The sequence below is a fragment of the Poecilia mexicana genome, unplaced genomic scaffold (genome assembly GCF_051168715.1).
Source record: "Poecilia mexicana isolate PSO_F unplaced genomic scaffold, ASM5116871v1 scaffold_9, whole genome shotgun sequence".
Classification (NCBI taxonomy): Eukaryota; Metazoa; Chordata; class Actinopteri; order Cyprinodontiformes; family Poeciliidae; genus Poecilia; species Poecilia mexicana.
The window spans coordinates 19,965,591-19,980,612 of NW_028263378.1; the positions used below are offsets into that span (position 1 = coordinate 19,965,591).

The 15,022-nt window shown below is 38.7% G+C and overlaps 1 protein-coding gene across 1 annotated transcript in view; it reads right to left on the minus strand.

The window, feature by feature from the left end:
* The window catches only part of arb2a (ARB2 cotranscriptional regulator A), a 159,393-nt gene that overhangs the window by 88,748 nt on the left and 55,623 nt on the right, over positions 1 to 15,022 (minus strand). Inside the window, exon 7 of the mRNA XM_015001986.2 lies at positions 7,201 to 7,419. Within this exon, the coding sequence (XP_014857472.2) occupies positions 7,201 to 7,419 (219 nt within the window). The remainder of the gene's footprint in view (positions 1 to 7,200; positions 7,420 to 15,022) is intronic.

The window sequence follows — 15,022 nt, forward strand, 5'->3', positions numbered from 1 at the left end:
CATGTTTGTCTCTTCGTGTACAATTAAAAGTGGTCCTGTAGGACACCTGTTTGCAATTGCAATCCAATCAATGCCTGGGACATGTAGTCTTTTGCCATCCCTCTCTCTCTCTCCTTCTTTTTCCTTCCCTTTTCGTATTTGTTCCATTCTTTCCTCTCCTTAAAAGCAGACGGAAAGCTCAGACGAGCTGGAAGCTGTCTGTGAGCTGATGGGTCCGCTTGAGCTGGGGGAAGGAAGGTATGGAGCAAATTAGCAGCAGAGATGGGAAAATAATGACTGTGGCATTGTGGGTAATTAGCAGGTATAGCACCTATGGAGGATTGGGAATATAATGATGTGAGAAAGAGACAGAGAAAAGGGAGAATGAGGTGAAAAATGAGTGTAAGCCTAACAAGAAGCAGGAAACTAGGTGTGTGCGAGTGTGAGAGAGAGAGAGATAGAAAGAAAGAGAGAGAGACAGAGAGAGAGAGAGAGAGAGAGAGAAAGAGAGAGAGAGAGAGAGGGGATGAAATCTATGAGAAGGTATGTTATTTGACTTTGCAATGAGGGAATATACACCGTGAGGAGGGTGAGTAAATGACATGGAGAAAGAACGATAAAGAAAGAGAAGCAAAACTACAGTGTGTATGCTATCCCACGTGCAGATAAGCATGTGCGGACTGTATACAATAAAATAGCATGACCTTGGTAGGGTCACTCTGCTCTGACAATATTTGCCAGGACATTGTTTCAAATCAATAACTCATTAACAAAGTACAAAGGAAGTTGCTGTGGGTTTGTGAGATTCTTTATTAGAAAAGAGTGTCTGCGGGCCAGCGAGGTCATCGCCGTGACATCTCAGCTAGCCTCTCGCTGCCGCCCCGATTGTCAGGTGAAATTACTGCGAGTCATTAATTGACATAAGGCAAAGGAGAGCGGGCAGGCAGACAAGGCTGTGTTTGTTCCAGGATGACCCCTAGGGCTGTGTGCATATGTGTGTACCTGGGTGTGTGTCTGTATGTCTTTATTTGGACCAGGCCGTATTTACAGCAGGCATGTGTGCGCAGAGAGGGAGAGAGAGCGAGGGGAAGAGCGAGAGAAAGAGTGGGAGACTGAGAGGGCACGGAGCTCGGTGGGTGAGGAGGTGAAAGGGAGGGCAGGATGGAAGTGTTTGATGGTTGACCTGACTGGAAGATTGGGAGCAGGGATCTGAGACCGGCAATGCAGGTTCTGCCTTGGTCAAACACACAGCTGCACACAAATGTGTCCATGAACAGATGTTCTGTGCTACAGAAGACACATGTGCAGAATATGCTCTCGCAGAAAAACAAGACCAAAATCCAACTAAAACTATTCCTCTTTTAGACTTTCAGATGACTTATCTAAATACTCTTAAAACACACACCTCTGCTTGGATTTTGGTCTTTAACATGCAAGAAGGACATTTAATTGACTTGAGTTGTCAAATAATTTTGTAAGTTTCTGAGGCATTAATCATGCATGGATACAAACATTCACTTAATTTTAGCTTTTTGTTCGCATTGCTAAGGCATTAAATGAAGATACTGCAAATATCAAAAACGTGGATGGATGGACTATGTGGGAGTCCTACAATAAGACAAATAAAACACATGTACATAAATCCTTGGAACAAACATATCTGGGCAGCCAGCAGCCAAAAAGAAAAAAAAAAAGAGAGAAAGAAGTGAAAATAAAATGGCATCTAGCCAATCTGTTCTCTGCAGCAAGCTGCCATCTAGTCCTGGTCACTGAACTCTCCTCTGACCTGGTTCAAAGGTTATCAAGTTTCTACCTGTCCTTGGAAATACTGAGCCAAACTTCTTGTCCAATCTGTAGATCAAAAGTCAATTAACTCTGCCTGTATAACTGCTTGTGGGTCACAGGTTGGGGGAAATGGGTGAGGGTGACCAAAAGCAAAACTCCAGTCAGACAAAAACCTGGTACAGCGACATCGTGTAGAATCATCAATGCAAATGTTTGTGTACCTGTTTTCTAATATCTGACGGGTGCTTTGTTAAGTAAGTCCATGTGCCAAAATGATTTTTACTGAATCCACAAGACGATTTGTATAAAGTTCTGAACAATGGATCAGAAACACTATGTGCTTACCAGAGCGGAAGGGCCTCAGTGGACAAATGCAGCTGGGATTCAAAGGTTTTAGCTGTACTAAATAATTGAAGAAACAAACCTTAGGAAACCTTCAAGTTCTGTGAAAAAATATACATGCTGGTTAGGCTACAGTTGCAATCAAGAAAAAAGTAGCCAACAAGGGTCGGATTTTGCATGCATCTGAAATAAAGACAAAGTTCTAAAAAAGATATGGCTCTAATTAAAAATAAATAAATAAAAAGCAAACAAAAAAAATACAGGCCTTAGCTGATGTACAAAGAAACCAAATAAAAATATGTGGTTCATTAACTCTGGAACAAGAACCACCTCACTAAATATTTTTTCAAGTGCTCCTTCACTTTCAAGACATTACAAAGACTACCGCAAATGGATTTGGTCTGTTTGCAGTTTGTGTTTTCATAAAAAAAACACAGACAAAAAAACAAAAAACAAAACAAAACTGAAAAACAACAATCTTGTTTTATGTTTAAAGGAAAAATATCCAAGTTCCATTATGAAAAAATCAAAAAGGAAAGCCCATAAAGTCAGAATTCAAAGGGGGGAGATAAAATGTTCTAACCAACATAACCTCAAATTCCAGTATGGCTGTTATGTTTTCTAAAACATGTTGATAGATATGGTAATATCTGCACCGTCTCACACATAAACATATGTAATACCACTATTTGTGAAAATGTTCCAACAGTGTTTGAATGCATTAAGTATTAAGATTTACACTGGGTTAAAAATTGGGTTTGATGTCATTATTAGATTTTGCTTCAGAAATAGAACAGAATGCAAGTAGCCAACATCACTTGCTCTTGGTCAACTGTTCAGAGTTTCATAAAATTTTATAAAATTTTAAATCCAAGTAGTATTTATGCACATCAATTTTTACTTCAAAGTCAAAGTTTTTCTTTTAGCTGCTTGAGCTTATTAGGACAATAGTGCTATTTTTTTTTCATTTGTCTTTCTATTAGTTGATATATATATATATATATATATATATATATATATATATATATATATGTGTGTGTGTGTGTGTGTGTGTGTGTGTGTGTGTGTGTGTGTGTATAAAACATCTTCTTGAGTACCACTTTAATTTTGGTGATGCAATAAGTGAATATAGGTAGAATAGGAAAAAAAAAGAAAAAAAACAACAAAAAATGTCAAGCAGCTCCTTCAGATCAAAAGAGTGTTTTTTGTTTTTTCCAATTTGTCTACAAGCTTTCGCAAAGTGAAAGAGACAATTTTTTGTAAAAAGAGAAAATTAATTATTACAGTCATTTACAAAACCAAGTGGCGCTTAAAGCAGGGCGATACTCTGTTTTTTTTTTTTTTTTGGTCCTCTTTGCTTGCCTTTCCCCCCTTCTTCTTTCCTGGGCCTGCTGGCCTAATCCCAGCCAGCCAGCCTTGGGTGAACTCTTTGGAAGCTTCTTAAGTCCATGAATGTGCCTTTTGTTCCTGCCATTCCTCCGCTTGGCTGACAGAAAATAGCTAACTGGATTACTGCTAAAATTCAGAGTAAAGTGAACTCCCAAACTTCTGTATGGCTAAGTGCTAAGACAGTGCTCCCACCCCCCATCCCACCGCATTACTCCTCACTATCCTCATCAGCATCCCTCCTGATCAGACTTTCTATCCCTTCATGCCTCCCTCTTTCTCCTCCTCCTTCGCTATTATCCCTCTAAACATGGGCCGGTGCTGTGGGGATCTGGAGGAGAAGAGAGGCGAGCGATTAGATGAGGTTGAGAGGTTGCACACTATGAACCCGGGGCTAAAAAGTAAGAATCCTAAAAGCGGTTAAGAGCTTATTAATGTGTGTAAGGAAGCGTATTAATCAACTCAACTCTATCAGTGGGTTGCTGTGTGTTTGTGTGTGCAAGAGAACCGATCTTTGTTCGTTGGTAGAAATACACATTTTTAGGAGGTCCTGGATAATCAGGCAAGAAAGTAAAAAAAAAATTAAACTCTGCATTTTTGTACTGGATTATATATAACTATATTATGAGGGCTACAGGTACATTGTCTTCAGGTTTATACACATGCATGCTTTGGAATGGCATTGGGCAGGTGGTCCAGCAGCTCAACAGGAGTTGAAATCTGATGTTTGGTGCATGACAAAGGTTGGTGAGGGAGTAAGTCTTGGTGAGGCACAGTTTAAAAAAAAAAAAAAAAAAAAAGATGAAAACAGACATCCTTAAGAGGTTTGATTTAATCCCCCAGTCACACAGACTAAGCAAACTGAAGCAGAAATACAAGCAGAGCATGTGTGTGTGCGTGTGTGTGTGTGCTCATTGTGAGTGTGTGTAAGCATGTGGCAGCTTACTCCAGGGCAGTGGCAGGAAGAACAGCAAAACAGTGAAAGAGGAGGCATAGTGGAAAAAAAAGACAAGGTCATACTCACAACTATCTTTCACACATTTGGGTTAAAGGTCAAAACTCAAGCGGTTACAACAAAAAGCAGGCATGCTCACTCATTAGTCTTTAGCGCAAGTCTTGATACCACTTAACTTGATAACTGCATCAACAGTTAAGTGAACATTTTCGTTGTTTTTATTTAACGTTTTTTTTAGCTATAAAATAAGGACAATCAATGCAAACAGATCCACAAAATCCAGAGTATGACCGACAGCAAGAGAATGCAGACAATGAGCCTGCAGAACCACGCAGTCAAATGAATGCATCAAAGTGGTGTTATTACTGTATTTACTCCCTCTCCATCCAAACCACCTACATACAATATGGAGCGCTGTTTAACTGAATGTCCATGCATGTCAACTACCTGTTAAAAGATTACAATGCTACCACAATATGAATAAAGTAAACAAAACCTCAACATAATTAAGGAGTTAGCTAACAGGAGCATCAAGATCCCCACTGAATGAATTTGGATTATGTGTTCCTCAAGACAACAATGGCAAAAACAAACCCAAATAATTATATCCAAAACATGCAGTACAATTATATTCTCAAGGAGGCCGCTAAAAGTTAGCACTCAGTGCTAACAGAAGCAGAAGGCTCAATGCTGCTATCAAACGAGTGGTCAGGACGTCATTATTAACACACAAAATTCATGTCTGACATAAGCTTTGCTGTCATTTTTGCATTAATTGGAGCTTCCTGCTTTGCTGTATACCCCATTTTAATGGAGAGCAGGAACTGACGCCTCAATCAGACAAGTCTTTTGGAAAATCCCTCTTGATACAGGCAGAGTAAACAGACATTCCCCCCTACAGTTTAACCACACTGCAAAGATGCTCTGATGCCGGGGGACCATGTAAGGAATCCTGTGGGTTAATAAACACTGGAAACCAACATTTTGACTTGTTTACTTGCAACTTTAGCATAACTGAACTTGGACTACAAAATCTCTGAGAGGAGAAAAATGGCAAATTCACAAAACTGATTAACTGGAAGTCATGACCTTTTTCAGCAATTACACAGAAAACGCTGTGATGTCATAGCTAAGAAAATATTATAGGAAATGGAGAAAAATGAACAGACTGAAAAATATACCCCCCAAAGAATATAAATATATCTATGCAGCACCGGTATAGAATAAATCTATTCTGACTGACTCATTAAATACATATTTGGGACTGATATATTGAATAAATATCCAAACAATTTTACAAAGAGCTAATGCTTGACACATCAGGTAGGAGTTGCAATAGATTTAACTTTGGTTAGCTCAAAACACAGCTAAATTTAGTGAAAGTTAGTGAAATGTGTGCTGTCTCCCATGATTTGTAAGGGCAAATTAAGTAAAGTCTGCATCAGCTGTCAAAACAATCTTTTGACCAAAACTAAGATCATTTCAAACAGAGAATAAAGTTGTCATTTTTGCTGTATTGCTTTAGTCCTACAACTAAAACAAGAGGCAAAAGTGAGAAAGACGCTACAGAGGATAGTACATGCAGGGTTGTGTAACGTAATGATCGTATGTCACAAACCTAATGTCAGACACTGTGAAGCTAATTCCTCATGTAAGAAACATGTAAAGAGGTGTGATGGAATAAGACACCACTGACGCTAATTATGCCTTATTAAAGTGTGCATAAAGGTACTGATGGAGGGGTGAGAAAGAAGAAGTGTGCACTGACAGCTCACACATTGCCTGTTAGTCCCACAGCAACCCTAACTCCTGTCAAAAATCACAGTGACACTTTTCACACACATGCAAGCATACACTATCACTGTATACATTTTCTGAAATTCATTACTCTAGAGCCATGAAGCAAAGTTAGGTAAATATAATTCACTCTTCTTGTGAAAAAGGCTGGATGTGGAAATAATGTTTTAAACATTTACTTAAAAGAACTATTTTAACAAACTTCAAATCGAATGGGATGTAACACAGGATGTCTTTGAAGGGGGGTAACCTTGCTTTCACTGTTCATCACATTTATTTTGACAAAGAAACTAGATTTAAGAGTCATTTCCTTTGTTTGACCACAAGGTAAACTGGCTGAGCGAGGTGCTTTAAGCCATGTGTGTGTGCTTGTGCGTGTGTGTGTGTCCATGGTTAGAGTGTAGCTGATAAGAGTGTTACAGTGTATTTGCAGAGTGTGTGTTTTGAAGATAAAAATCCCAGTGGTCAACAAGAGTGTTGGGCCAGAGATTCACTGACCAGCCCTTCATCTGAAGGAGAAAAAAGGGAGGGGAAGAGGGAGAGAGGGAGGTAGCCATGTGGTTAACACTTGCTCACTGAGAGGCGACTGGAGCACAGCCAACCTCTTCACACACAGGCTGACCACACAAGAGCCTCTCTTTCTCCCTCTGCTTTCCATCCTCCCTTCATCCCTAGTCACCTAACAAATCCTTGCCTTGCTACTTCAGCAAGCTCAGTCACCATCCGCACGTTTTTACCACTTTTCTGTTATCAAAATTTGTCCAATTTCCTCTTCCCCATTTTCTTATGTACTTCTCCTCTACTTCCGTCTACGACCCTGGAACAGTCTGTCTGTCTAGAACCCCCATCGTGCATGATTTTGACAAACATCTACCACTCTCTCATCTCCTTCCAGTCCAAAATTTCATTCCTCCCATCTCTGTCAGCATGAATGTGCTTTAATCGCTCCTACTCACCCGTATTGGGATGCGTTCGGTCTCAGTCTCTTTCTGTGGGTTGCGGTATTTCTCATAAAATTCCCTCTTCTTTTTGCTCTCCTGTTCATCTTTGCGCTCCCTCTTCTCGGCAGGTTCATCCGAGGGTTCGGCAGGAGAGTTAATGGGGGAGTCCTTTGCTGACTTCTCCACCTCCAAGTAGTTCTCATTGGGGTTGAGCACCATCACACCATAGTCCTCCTGAAACATACCCAGCACAAAGTTGTGTATAAGAGCAGAAATCCGTTACTTTAACTGATTAACACTTTCACTATCGAGTTTACCTGAAATGCACCGAAAAACGTCTAATGGTTCCACAATTTTGAAATCAACGCAAAATCCGGTCGTTCTGACCAGTGAACAAACCACAGCTATGCAGCAACCAGGTTGCATTAGCAAAAACACTCTTAATTGTGGCCACTGTTACTGAAAGAAACAAAGTTGGAGAGAGCAAACTCATGTAAAATTATATTTAAAAGGGACCAATATTCTAGACATATGAACACATATTGGTTTACCTGAGCTGTCAGAAAGAAAGGGGAAGTGATACTTTCAGCAAGTAACAGGAAGGCTCATACAGTACAGTTATTACTTAGCATTTGAAACCTCTGTCTATCATGAACCATGCTGGATTTCGAAGTGTTGTTAGCCTCCAGGAAATCTACAAATTAGGGTTAGGATTGTATGGAGAATGCTTCTTTAGCAATACCAGCTGAGTAATTTGCTAGTACAAGACACCAGAGGCAATTTAAAATATATAGTCAGATTAATTTTGTCTATTTACTTATAAGATTAAAACTCTTTTACACTGAATCCTCTTTACACACATTAAAATTAGTATCAGCAAGTCAGAGTTTTATAGTACTGGACATTGAACACCTCGACATACGTTTGTTTTGCTAACCTTTTTACCATCAAAATGTTTCATGTGGCAAAATTATAAAAAAAAAGGTACTGAAAATGTTTATATATCATCTATATATTGTGTTTAACTTTTCACACTTTTAATAGATATGTGAGTCAGATCAGAAACTATTAAGCACCAACTGAAAGCTTGACATTTGGCTACAGTTGTTTTGCTGTCCTTTGTCAAATGCCTTTAAAACCAAAGATGAACAAACTTTGGTCATAATTTCAGCTTAAAAAAAAATCATTAAAAAAAATTAGAAAAAAAACCACAAACATAATAGCTGTATGCTCTTTAGAGCTCATCCACAGCATATCGGCTTATCTCTGATTCACGGTCTTTGTGTTTAATAAAGAGCTCAGCATTGGCCATTTGTGAGCAAATATCATTACAACACTTTAAAGGCACGGCTTCTTGGATAACTGTGGGGAAAGATGTGAATCAAGGCTGAAAGAAAGGGCAGTGAATGAGATAAAGGAGAGTGTGTCACTGCAGGGACAAGCTTGAGAAGTAACTGGGGGATTGGAATTCAGCAGTGGTAGTTTCAGTCAGTGAGTAGCATTTAGTGACTTCCAAAGGCCATGTGTCACTTAATATCAAACCCAATCAATACTGCCATCACACAGTGAGGGTTTGCAAAGAACATATCTTTCTGTAGCTGCTTGTGTTTCTTTGTGCATAGCTTAAAATTTTGTTATTCGGCATTTCTGATCATTTAACAACAACCCTTTAAAATAAAAAAAAGAAAAGAGTGTTGGATGATAATATCCACACAGAGAGAAATTAGGGAAAAATATGAAAGCATTTTTCAGGAAATGAAGAGAAAAGTGTATGGAGGGACAAAAAAAAGGTCATTCTACTGAAGCCAAGTGACTTTTTCAACTTTGAACCTGTTTTAATTAACTCTGTTTATTATCCCAAGTCCTTTGTTAAAAGGAGGAAATAGATGGATTCCTGTTTCACTTTGACTGTCCTTTCTACACACAAGCCCTAGTGTAAATACACATATCCATACAAACACACCAGAAAATTCAATAATGATGGCTGTCTGCCAAAATCATTTCAACACAAGCATTTCAAATTAAACATACGCTGGGATTAAGTAAGGAACAAGCAACAACCAGAAGACCTTTAGGAGATACATTTCAGTTTCCTTTGCAAATCTCCAACGGACACAGTGTCGTTCTCATGGCAGCACGTCTCCTCTTCCTTAATAAGTGTTAACACAATGTGCTCGTCTTCCGTTGATGCAGCATGTGTGTGTGTGTCCCTCCTGTGCCGACTGACATCAAACCTGCCACACACCCTGTCCCTTAGCACCTGCCGTGTGTTGACAATGGCAAAATGGCTCAAACGGCAAAATGACATGTTCTCACTTATTAATATTGAAGAAATTTCTCCTGTTCTCACTTCCTGTCAGTCCGAACATTCCTTTCTCGATAGATGTTTGTAACGTTAAAGGTTAACATCTATTAAATTACCTTTAAAATATAACGGTTTTCATTGAAAACAAAACAATGTTTATACTTACAAATTATGAAATATTGCAATTTCGAAAAAGAAATTTGTATTTTTAGAAAACTTTTTGATTTTATACTACATAATTTGACCCTTTTGCAACAGTTTTAAAGTATGAAGATATTTGAACAGAGTATGGTATCTATTCATCCAAATGCTTTTAGATTAATCTTAAAACTTAGATGTATAATAATTATAGTGCTTGCATAGCAGCAGTGAACTGGATGTATTAGACCGACAAGTTAAATTCAACATCACAGAGATATATTCACACTACTACTGAAGTTTGAAGACATGAGCCCACATTCCAGCACAGTTAGATGAAAAAGTACTGGGAGATGATGGGAAGAGTGAAGAACTGAAAAATGTGGACAGAAATTAAGTTATAGATAAATTAATAAAACAAAGATAATGAGAGAGAAGAGATACAGCCTGTACACAATAGCTTTGTGCCACTGCCCACTGGTGGTGGTCTGATAAAATAACTGACAAAACCAGCTAAGCCAGTTTAAAGCTTTTAATCTGTAAACACTGAAGTAGCGCTTTCTAAGAGATACCAACACAATTGTTTGTATGTACTGCACTGCATCATTGAGAAAACAAATAATTTAAAAAAAATGATCATCTTGTGAAATGATGGCAAAAAACATAATTCATATACAAAATAAACAAGTAAACATACAAATCACCCAATCTTTGTTAGATATGTTTTATGGGGCGAGTCGTATGTCATCGGTTCTCAGTAAGCAGTTTTCCTTTACTTTCATTCTGGTTTGCAAAGGGCAGAAGTTAATGGTTTAGATCAACGATCCTCGTGTTCTGACATGAACCCTGTGTCCCTTAAACATGTTTAGTCTTACTCTGACCCTTAACTTTCTCTATCCTTAAGCACACTAAAGCCAACATCAGGACCTCGGCTTCCAGCCATTAGCTAGTCTTTAGGTTATGGCCTATAGCCCTTCCTTTAGAGACACAAATACACATAATAAACCTAACAGTGCTAACCCTTTCAGCTGGCCAGTCACCCATGAGAAGATTGCTGTAAAGAAGACCAGCAGCATTAGAGTGCTTTATTTGGAGGAGCAGGGCTGTCAGGTTCATCTATGTGTCGGAAGCCATCATTCATTTGAACACTGGGAGGACTGCGCTGGAATCAGGAAATCCCAGATGTCTGTGTCCGCTCACTTTCTACTTCTATTCTTTGAATCAATCACTCTGGAACTTGCCTGTTTTGTCTGTGCAAACTTATAACAGATTAGTGCAATTTTACTTAGCATAAAAATAAGATAGTTTTGGTATTAATATTGTTAATATTTTGTGATTTTCCAACATGACATAAAAAGCTAAAATGTTTTTTTTCTCAAAAATCTTCCCACAAAGCCTTTGTCCAATATTTTTAATCTGCACATTTGCTTCTTCCAACAAATAGGTCTGTCGTACAACCATCCTTAGTTTGGTCTCTGTCTTGTGGCTCTGTCTCACTGTTACCCCCCACCCCACCACCTTCCACACACACAAACAAAAATCTGATCTTTTGTTTTGTGATGTGCTGTCAAAGTGTGAATCCCGCACAGATGCCCATAGCCATCTTTGGGTCAACATGCTTCTTTTTTTTGTTTTTTTTTGACATGTCAAAATCTCTCTCACACATTGCTAGCTTTGCTAACACCTCTTTTGTCCCTTATACACACTGTCTTCGATAAAATAGACACGCACAATCCTCTAGCTGTAGGTCAATCTTGTCTTTCTGCTGTAGTGTGCAGGCTAAGTCCCTTCCCATGCCCTATGGGTGCCCCTGTGCCACTACCATACTGAGTCTCTGCCCTGGGGCCAGCGGTCAAGAGGGTCACCCCGGCCCCCTCTGAGGGGGGAACAACCCGACCCTCGCCACCGTGCTCTGGACGCTCCTTAGCTCTCTTTTGTCGGCCTGTCCCCACTCTTAGATGGCACAACAAAGACTGCTGCTGCTACGGAAACCGGGGCTTGTCTCGTCAAATTATGAAACCCGTCGCTGGTCATCTCCTTTTATAAAAACATTTTTAAAGAAAAAAAAATATGAAATTGGAGTTAATCTAATAAAAGTGCCACATTTCATTTGATTTTTTTTTTTTTTTTTTTTTTCAAATTAAATGGTAGACATAAAACGTTAGTCTTAAATATCCTGGCTATGACTGCAATATCAGCTACAATCTACAACAGCCATGCTGTCTCTACTAGTCTTTTATTTTGTTAAGATGTGTGTTTGTGCACCTCTGGGTATCCACATCTCGGTAAGCACACAAGTACAAGTGAAGGTAAATAAGATGTCCCTTTAAGACAGCAGCACCTCTATTTTTCCAGTCGTGTTGTAATGAAGTGAAATGTGTCTAATGTGCCGGAGCGGGGGACAGAGCCGGCTACACTGAGAGGGTGTTTCATCTGTGTGCGTGGAGCTCCAGGACGCTTTGATGTGAGAGCTCTCATGTAGTGAAGCAGGGATCCGGGCACAAGGAAAAGGACATCACTTGACAGGTACAAAGCATGGCTGATAGCGGTCACGGGTGCATGGAGTGAGGAAAGTGGATGGCATGGTTAGGTGAATTGGAGGTTGTGTGTGTTATGTCACTGTTGCCTGCTGAATAAAAGAAGAACATAAATGTTCTTTTATTCACCTTTTGTACTTCTATCAAAAAACATTTATACATGTGTGTTCATGCATTTATATTTTAAGAGTAGTTGCTCAATAAATTAGGATTAGAAACTAGCTCTCAGGCTCTCATGTCGTCTCGTCAGGAGACGAGATAAACAAAGAGACATTTCCTGTTACTCTGCTCCCTCGTCTCAACAATATGATGTTGCCAGTTTGCAGAAAGAACTAAGCAAAAAGTAATATTTTCTATAAAATAAATATAACTGAAACATTTTCTTCATTTACCATAAATCTTTATAGGTTGAAGCTATTCAGACCATCAATTAAGTTTAACTCATAATTCACAAATTTCTTATCCCTGCAGGCACAAAGATGATGTAAGACAGATCAATTTCTCAGAGCCATCTGACATAATGGGAAAGACAAGAGAACATGGTGTAAAGTAAGTAAGATCTGTGCTGAGGAAATAAGAATGGTTGAGGAACCAAAGGGTGGTAAAGGAGGTGCAAACATCTCCAAATATTATTTCTATAGCACAGTACTAAAACAAGTATTCACTTTTAGGAATTGTTCACATCTTAATCGGGTCACCAAACAAATGGGTACAGAGAAAATTAATGGACCAACACTAAAATGTTTTGTTTCTCTAATTTTGTTATTTTTAAGTATGCATTTAGGTGGTTTATTTCATAAAGTAATCACAGCAGAGTCTATTCAACCATGTAAAAACAGATTAAATGTTCAAAATAATAATAATAAAAAAATGCAGTGCTTTAAGAATCCAAATAACACAAAATCAAGATAATCTTTACTTTTGGAAAAGAAAAAAAAAAGCAAATGTTTTAACTTAGACTGGTGCTTTATTATCCACTATTCTTTAGCGTTGCTACTGGGTTCAGGAGATTCCCTAATCTGAACCTAACTGCGATGATTTTATGCTTGAAGTTGGATTTCAACAGATACTGGAATATAAGGGCTGTAGGGATGCTGATTTCAGGAAATAATTTCCATTGATCTCTTCATTTTTTTTTCAAGAACCTCCCTTTTCCAAAAATACTTTTAAAAATTAGTAAGCAAGCACACGTGCAAGACAGACGTGGCAGATGTGTGTTGATGATCAGTAGTTCAGATAAAGGTACAACAAAATATCTACTGACTTAAACTTTCCAATATTTACAGTCAGAACCATAGCTAAAGGGTTTAAAACAACTAAAACAGCAAAGAATGAGATTGTACAGATTTTTATATTCCCGGAGTGCACAGGGCAGAGAGGTAAGGGAGGTGGAAAAGAAGAGTGTCATCTTGAAGTACCCAATAGAATAATTTATTTTAAGGCCTTATAACTCAGGTTTACTAGGGATATTAGCATTTTTCAGGAGCACCGTATGCAAAGAGAACAAAAAATAATTTTCTGTATGAAAATGACAAAGATATTAAATGTTTACAACTGTTAAGCAAAAACACAGACTCTTAATAATAAAAGAGATGTAATGCAACTGAGGGAGGAGGTAAATACAGTAATCACAAACGCACACTCTTGTTCTATTTCCCTCTCTGTCAGGGCCACCCTGCTCTGTGTGACCTCGTCTGTCTCAGCCTCTGTGTGAGCTAACTTTCCATGCAGGGCCCCTTTATCCAACTGGATTCCCTTCCTTTTTTCTACCTCTCTCTTTTCCCCACGCCTGTCTCCCTGAGGCCGAGATACCACACACTTCGCACAGTACTGTCAGATTAAGTCACGGTGCCCCCTTCTCTCATTTTCACACAGCACCAGTTCGAGACCCCCCATAATCGCAAAACACACAGTTTTGTTAGACGGAGAGCGCGCAGAGGTGGGAGCGAACTTACTGTACTACAGGGGTTATGAAAAAGACGTGTGGATTTCAGAGGTGATGTGAGAGGAGATGAGACAGGATTGTCATCAGCCTGTCAGCCAAAATCAATCATCCTCTTGATAACTAGCTATAGCTACAGGGCCATGCAAGTACTTGAAGTCGGGATCTAAATGTGATTTTACAGCAAGATCACAGATGAAAATGACAACACTACGAAGTGTGAGGTTCACCTGCACTCAGAGAAGTACACATCCAGTTTTCTCCATAATCATTTGCAACACTATGAAGATTTTTCTTTTTCTTTTTTTTTTTAAATGCCTTAAAACTACTGTTTTGGAAATGTTGTAAGCTGAACATGTCAGACCTTTAGAGTTCTCCAAGAGTGAAATTTGATGTTTTTGTTTTCTTTCCTTATTATCGTCATTATTGTGTGTAATAGGAATCTTTAGATGGCCTAATTTGTCAGTACTTTCAAAAAGTTGTGTACTTTCAAACTTTTCAATTATTACTCTGACTGAAAATGTGACAATGTTAAGCTACCAGATCATTTTTTCTAGTTATCCCCTAAGAAATGAAGATCAAAACATACCAGCCTTATAGAAAGCCATGTTGTCTTGCATTCCCAATTGTGAAAAGTAGCAAGGAGGAACAAAACTCCATGGTACCTGATAACTGTTCTAATAGTATATTGCAGTCTTAAAAACTTACATTTCTAAAAAAAAAATTAAGTTCTTGGGTATTACTATTGGGTTTAAAGTATTTCTAATGAGATGCCAGAAAAAGAGTGCAATAATGCCCCTCCCCCACTTGTTGCAGCACACTCAGCCTGCTGTATAAAGCTTCTGTCCCTTTGTCTCATGGTATGAAAACTAAAGCACCATGCAACACTCTTATTTATGTAATTCTGTTCTAAAG